General features: G+C 47.2%; 1 protein-coding gene across 1 annotated transcript; it reads left to right on the top strand.

Annotated features, from left to right (window-relative positions):
• Positions 1-1,454: 1,454 nt before the first annotated feature.
• LOC147004340 (spermatogenesis-associated protein 31F1B-like) lies at positions 1,455-6,870 on the top strand. Its single transcript, XM_085838460.1, has 4 exons — positions 1,455-1,649; positions 2,236-2,281; positions 2,748-2,808; positions 3,447-6,870. The coding sequence occupies exons 1-4, from the start codon at positions 1,518-1,520 to the stop codon at positions 6,745-6,747; spliced, it is 3,540 nt and encodes a 1,179-aa protein (XP_085694586.1). The 5' UTR covers positions 1,455-1,517; the 3' UTR covers positions 6,748-6,870.
• Positions 6,871-7,244: the final 374 nt, after the last annotated feature.

Below are 7,244 nucleotides of genomic sequence, written 5' to 3'. Positions count from 1 at the left end.
CAGCTACAGTGTACTTAGATACAATAATAAATAAATCTTAAAAAAATATTTAAAAAGAATTGAATAAGTTGTTCCACTCTTAACAACCATTGAACTTGGACAGTTTCTACTCAAAGATGTTTCAAATACATCTTGTAAGAGGGTAGTAAGATTGATATAACCCGAATTAATTTTGGGTGCATGGGTAACAAGATGAAAGTATGTACTCTGGGTGAACTCTTAGGGAGTAAACCCCTATTTGCCATCTTATGCCTATGTATAATTGGGTACGCATATCAAAAATCAGGTGCATTATGGAAAGAACATGCACCGTAGGAAAGAGGTTATTATGCCCAGATCCGAGGGTCCCCAGAGACCACCAGGAGTTGAACTCTAGACAAAGAGTCTTTATTCAAGCTCGAGCTTGGACCCTCAGGCCCCTCTGATGAGCAAGGTAGCACAGAAGGCCCCAAGCATCTAAGGTTCAGCCCTTTTATATCAGTTACAGAAGGGTGAGTGGCTTATCAGCTTGGCAGTTACATGATGGTTAACAATTATTTCAGTTGGCTTAAAGAATCTATATCTGTCTATAACTTCTAGAACATTAGGTATTTTCCTGCTGGTGAACCATGTTTAGGGTGGTTCCTTCCTGGAACAGTTTATGGTTTTCTCAGTAATTAGGGTTGAACCTGAGGATAGGGCCTAGTGGATAATAAAATGGAAGCCTGGTTACAAGATGGAGTTTGTCTTGTCAAGTTGGGGCCCTTCAAGGTTCCATAACACGCTGTCAGTCTAGATAAAGAATCCCTATGCAACCTTCAGCAACCAAATTCCTCCTTCTCTTAAATTCCATAAAAGGAAATGCCAACCGGTCCTTGGGGACTTTTAGTCAGTGGCCCATGGTCACTATTTTAACCACATTTCTTCTTTCTCTTCTATACTATCACTTTGCTTTGGATACAATTTTGTACTTTGCAAATCTGTATCTGATCATTTCAATGCTGTGAATAAGATGTCATGAACCTGGAAGCACTAAGCCCAGACTCTGACCACCAGGAACAACTACACAGTTGTGAAGAAAAGAACCAAGCCAACGGGCTGGTGGAGAGGGGTGGGTACAGGGAAAATGGAGAGCAGGTCCTGCTTGTGAATGTGACATTCATGACCAAGGGTTCATGACCTTTAAAGATAACCATGTCTCTATCCTCTGCTGTAGACTGAATTACCACACAAGCTTCCTTGATGGAATAGAGGTCTTTGTGATGCAGTCTGGTGACCTGATTCTAGTCTCTGTGACATGCACCTGTCAAGGCTTGGCCCTGGGAGCTTTTAGGCACTTGGACTCTGAATGTTAGAACACTTGGCACTTGGCAAGGTTATAGAGTAGAGGAACTGTGGGGAGCTCTCCTGGGGCGGGAAGTCAAGGGACATTGGAACCTTAGCCCTTCACCTGACTTTTTGATGATGCTTAAAGAGAAAAATGAGAGTAGGATGTCTGATCTCCTCATGCTAATGAGGTTCAGATCATTCTGAGCTCTATGTGCTTTCTGTGGGACACTGAATGTCCCTTGTATGTCTATTTCTGCATCTTCATCATTTCCCTAATTGTCTGGCAAGTGCGTCAGACTTACCAAGGATTGAAGTGCGAACATAGAAGAAGCTGCTGTCGGGTAGGAAAACCCTGTGACCAATACTGAGCTAGTAGAGAAGCTTTCAAGATCCATCTTCCACTTATGACCTCACTACCCCATCTGACAGTTTGGATATGATACTTTGAAGGGTGTTTATATCACACCGTTCTCCTGGGAGGCCTTTCCTTACCAGCATGTTTATGAGTTGTAAACCAAAAACCATTGTATTGCTTTGAATAGAAGATCAGCATGATCTCAGATCTCCAATAGAGGAGAATTTCCCATTTTAGTTTGTTACACGGCTTTTATACCTGGAAAGCTTTTTATATTAGAACACATCCTATATGTGTCTATTCTTTCTACTGTTTTGCCTGCAAACTCTGGTAAAACATCACTCAGTAGCCAGATAAGAAATAGAGTTCGGATTAGTTTCAAAGAGAACCAGAAAGATGGAGAAGAAGGGAAAGTCAGGGAAAAAAATAAGCAGAGCCTAGCAGAAGGCAGGGGAGGAGAGTGTAAAAAATATACATAGATAAGGAAAGGAAAGAAAATGTGTAAGATATTTGTCACAATATGAACACAAAAGAAAGCTCCAGCCTCACATTCTAATATTTTTCTCTTTAAGCGTCATCAAAAAGTCAGGCGAAGGACTAAAGATGCAGCGTCAAGAGGTAAAGTTCCAATGTCCCCTGACTTCCCGCCCCAGGAGAGCTCCCCACAGTTCCTCTTCTCTATGACCTTGCAAGTGCCAAGTGTTCTAACTTCTGAGGTTCCAGAGCCACTAACTGGTGACATTTACAAAGGACTGCTCTTGATGAGAAATGAGAAATTAAGAATGTTAAAAAAAAATCTCTGCCTTACTCCCCTGACAAAGAATTGAGGAATTAAGGTGTCCTTAACTGTCATTTACTGAGTTTATGACCCTATGGGATTCATTTCACCTATGGTTTTATCAATAAAATAAGCACGCTATTAATTATCCCTACAGGGGACAGTGTATTGTAAATGGTAGTGCTCTACCTAGACAAGGCACAGAGCACCAAGTCTAGGAGCTCAGCTTCCTGTTACTGTTCAGATTCCTGTAGAATCCCCCTGATATGCTCATTCGCCACATAACACTGTGTCCTGATTCCTCAGCCAGGAGACTTTCCCGAGAAGAAGCCGAGAAGCCATGGGAGCTGCTCTCTATCATGAAAAGGTGACTTCTTGATCTCTGTATCTAAACTCTGACGATTTCTTGGTCTGATCCAGGCCAGGGGTGAGGAAAGGGATCACTGAGGGAAGGACAAACATAGGCAGTCAGGTTTGCCAGCTGAAGGGCTGCCAGGGCAGAGATGGGTCACATCTCAGCAGAGAAGAGCCACCCCACACCCAATCTGTATGTTAGGGTCTCAGCAGGTCTGAATTTCAGAATGGACTCACGCATGCTCTGTAAAGGACATTGCTAGGGTTGCACCCAGACACCAATCTGTCAAGAGAGGGAATTCAGCATAAAGAGGTCACCATGTCATTTGGTCTTCCTGCTGCTCCCTTCCAAAGGCAGAGCCCTGGGTTTGGCTGGACCTTGCTGCTATTACCTCCTGTCTGTCCTCAGGGTGGGGGAGCAGTTGTTGGGATTCCATCTTCCCATCATCTTACCCTCTACTTTATTTCTGGAGAACATGAATGATTCTCAAGAGTTTCTGAATACAGCAGCACCCCATGCTTTGAGTGAGGACCTCATTAGGGTTAGAACTTTGGGACTGGAGAAAAGGGCCCAGAAATCTCCAGACACAGTCTTCCAAAGAGGCAGACCAAGTTCGTTCATTAATGGTTGTCTTATTTTTCTCTTCCAAGCCAAAGCTGGGTCCCCAAGCTGGGAAATGTGCGGCAGCTCCTGTGTTTAGATCCCAGCTGCCAAATATGTGAGGCTGCGACTCTAGAGATTCAGCAGTTGCTGCAGAGTGAGAAAAGCCAGCTCTCCCCTGCCTTGTTGGGACTGCCACAGGACCCCGCTTGCCTGAAGGTGCCCATATCCAGTGAGTCTTTTGAATGGAATCAGGATTTTTACTCCAGGTATCCCAGAAACTCTCCAGTGGAGCCTGGAAACCAAACACTCACAAAGCTAACAGAAGAGTTAACAGAGTCTACCAATGCAGATGGTGTCCCTGATCCCCTCCAGGTAGGACAGGAATTGCATCTGGTAGACATGCCCATGGCCTCTGAGACTGTGGTTTCTCCAGGGCTTGAAGAGCCAGTGGTTTTAATGAATGAGGAGGACACAGTGCACAGCAATTTAAACTATATCCAGCAGCTCCAAGACCGTGAGGCATTGAACTCACAGACTCCTTTTCACACCCTGACCCCACAGCTTACTGTCACACATCCTATGGCTGTGTCGATTGTCACCGATGCCCCGCAGCCATTCCTCAGTCCCGAAGTATTAAGGCTTTTGGAGATACACGTGAAAAAGCTGATGCATTTCCAAAGGTGGGGGCTCCCCAGACGTGTAGAGGAGTCCCTAAAGCAATTCATGCCAAACCCACCAGTGTATCTCCGGCCAGAACATAACCAACCTGTTTCATTTATCCTGAATACTAGCTCTCAAGAGTATGTTTATAGGTTTGAGGGTATTTCCCCCGAGGCCTGGTACTCATATATGGACGGACAACCTATCCAGACCTTTTGGGTTTCTGAGTGGTCTAGTGGTGACCAAGGACAAAGACTATCCTGCAAACCAATCCCTAGCCCTGTGGAAAAGCCCTTACTCACTCCTGACTATGAATTTTTACATGACGTCTGTCTATCGCCTGAGGGACAAGTTGATGGCTCCCAGAGCAATCTTCAGAAGAAATTCACTCAATTATTCTGCGGTCTCCCTTCTATGCATAGTGAATCCTCGGGGTCCACCTTCTTGTGCACTCAAGGTGTCTCTAAGAACACACTCAAACCCCCCTACAAAGAGCCTCATTTCTTGAAGGCGTCCCCACCCTTTCCCTTACCTGAGGCAGCCCCGCCCCCTTCTTCAACTTCTCCAAATGAGTCTTTGTATGAGCCTCTAAGAGCTCAGATGGGTGCTGTTCCATTTCTGACTCTGTCAGAATGTAAAACTTTGGAGTGGCATCTTCTACAAAGACAGCTTCAGCTTCAGTGGGGCCTGCCGGCTGTCATCGCAGGATCTCCGCGTGTGCAGAGCCACACGCATTATAAGCATAAGCCATGGAATAAAGCCAAGCCACGTGAGACTTTAAATTTTTTCGGGCCAGGAAAACCCTTCTCAGCTCTCAGAGAGCTTTTTTTCATCCCTCAGCACACGCGCAGGCTGCTGGAATTCCACCTCCAGAAGCGGCTGATTCACCTTCGCTGGGGGCTGCCCCAGAGGATCCAGCGCTCCATAAATATGCTGCTCTCCTCGACAGACCCTCAGTCCCTACCTGACATACATCAAGAATCTGTTTCCTGGAAACCAATGGACCTTGACCAGGAGGCTCAGGCCTTTTCAGGTGTTTTCATTGAACACTGTAGGCGACCCCGAGACCTGTCTGAGGAAACCATTAAGAAACTGGAGACAACTCTGAGACATAAGTATTTGGCCTTCCTGTCAGGCCTGGAGGCCTTTTACTACGTGGCCCCGACTAAAGCAGCATCCCCAATTGTTGACCAATCTGTAATCACAACTATGCCCTGGTCTGTCAAAAGCCCACAGAAGCCCCTATCTCAGAAGTCTCCACTTGAAGCCCTATGCCTGAGTGGGCTTGAGCCCTGTACTCAAGATGACGAGGAGACCTCTGCAAACATTGCAGAAGAGTTCCAGCGTGGAGCACGGGGGCATGGAGGGACAGAGAAGGTGCCTCCAGAGAGACAGCCTCTCCTGAATAGACCCTACTCATTAGACACAGAGATCATGGAGAGAGTGAATTTCTACCTGAAAAAGAAGGCTGTGGATATAAAGTTGGGAATGTCTGTAAAAGTGAGTGTGTTCCAAGAGCCAACTACAACAGACTTGAAGAGTGAATCTGTCCAGGAGCCTCCTGGGAGTCCACGGGAAAGCACACTGCTACAGGGACCACCCACCTTATGTCACGTTCCTGTAGCCCCAGATCCAGATAAGGTCTGCCTTAAACAGCCAGCTACTGCAGTGTGGGCTGTGTTTCAGGAACAAAACCAACCGAGTTCCAGAGCAGTGCCCCATAGATCTGCCCAGCAGGGCTCACAAGTCCACAGGAATATGATGGAGGCCCAAGTGCACTATGTTCAGATGGGGACCAGTGGGAAAATGCTGAACCTAGGGGAACCCTTTAGCACTGAGTCCCAAAGCCCAGGCAAGAGTAAGTCAGGCCATGTCCCTACAGTGACAGGCAAGAGCAAAATCCCAGGGAAACCCAAAGCTGTGGGGGACCTTGGAGAAGGGGAAGCAGGTCTTGGGTTTTCCCTGGTCAGTCAAAAGACACGCCAGGATGGAGAGCAGGAGAAGAGGCTCCTGCACAGACCACTCCAGGGCTCCTCACAACAGGGCCATACCTTTCATCTTAAGGGTGCCTGTCCACACAGCCCCCGGGAGTCCCCTGAGCTCCAGTTCCCAGATCCACCTCCAGAAGACAGTCAAAGCAAGGAATCCATTGTCCCAGAACCTTCGAGGACTGCTGAAGCCCCCCAGCCTGTGCTTTCCCGGGGCCTTCCTTTCCCACGCTCACCAAGTCAGAGAAAGCCTCAGGGCCAACCTGGCCCAGGTCACTTCACACCAGGGCACGCGACGCCAGCCTCTCCCTACACGAGGCCTAGCCGCCTTCCAGAGGCTGGCTTGAAAAGAAAGATCCAATTATTTGTTCGTGGTTTTAATACCACGATGAAGAGCAAAGCGCACACGGAGCCATCCACGGTCTCTACACCTGGGAAGGTGGCCAAAAGGGGTCTGCCTCAAACCAAGAGCCCCACCAAGAAAACTAAGCCAGAGGACTCCAGAGGGCCCAAGGCCCAGTTTTCGTCCTCTGAGAAGTCAGTAGTTGGCCTCTGTCTAAGTCCTTCCTATAATCTAGACAGCAAGTTCTGGCCTCAACCTCAACGGGTTGGCTCTGTCTCAGTACTAGGCCACCCGTACCATTGCCCTCGGCACTGTCCTAGGTTGGCTTATGCCAGTCAACAGAGAAACCCACCCTAGGTCCCAGGGTTCACATCAGAAATGTTGTTTTGTTAATGGACTCCCTCCTCTGTATCCTTTAAAGAGAACGATTATTATTTTCTCTAATGAACAGGTGGATTAAGGAGCCACCCATAATATATTCTGTACCTGTAAACCAAGAGTTGTCTGTCTTTTTTTGTCTCTGCTGTAGATTATTAAGGGAAGGGATGAGGGAAGCAACAACATCCACCCCCATCCTGCAGAGGAACTTTAGCCCCCAATCTCATGGCTCCTCTTAGAGAAGTACCATCAGCACAGCTTTCTTCAAGGGATACTTTTGAGTTCATATTTTTGAGGCAGGAAGTGGAAGGCAGGCAGAGAGGGATGCTGGAAGAACAGAGAGTGGGAGATAGAGCCAAAAGCAAAGTCGCTAAAAAGAAAATGCACATTGTGTATGACACACCACAACTGAGTTGTGGAATCTCCGTGTTCACCCCAGTGCTGTTGGGAATATCTTTCTACGGACCTCTTTGGAA

Source organism: Mus caroli, unplaced genomic scaffold (assembly GCF_978045245.1).
Source record: "Mus caroli unplaced genomic scaffold, Mus_caroli_1 scaffold_6, whole genome shotgun sequence".
Lineage (NCBI taxonomy): Eukaryota > Metazoa > Chordata > Mammalia > Rodentia > Muridae > Mus > Mus caroli.
This window is presented reverse-complemented; position numbering and strand designations above follow the sequence as displayed.

What these genes read in the sequence shown, in the direction of transcription:
- LOC147004340 (XM_085838460.1), top strand. Translation starts at nt 1,518, where the DNA reads ATGTGCTTTCTGTGGGACACTGAATGTCCCTTGTATGTCTATTTCTGC. An exon ending in ATAGAAGAAGCTGCTGTCGG is followed by an intron (nt 1,650 to 2,235) that starts GTAGGAAAACCC and finishes TTTCTCTTTAAG; the next exon opens with CGTCATCAAAAAGTCAGGCG. An exon ending in TAAAGATGCAGCGTCAAGAG is followed by an intron (nt 2,282 to 2,747) that starts GTAAAGTTCCAA and finishes CTGATTCCTCAG; the next exon opens with CCAGGAGACTTTCCCGAGAA.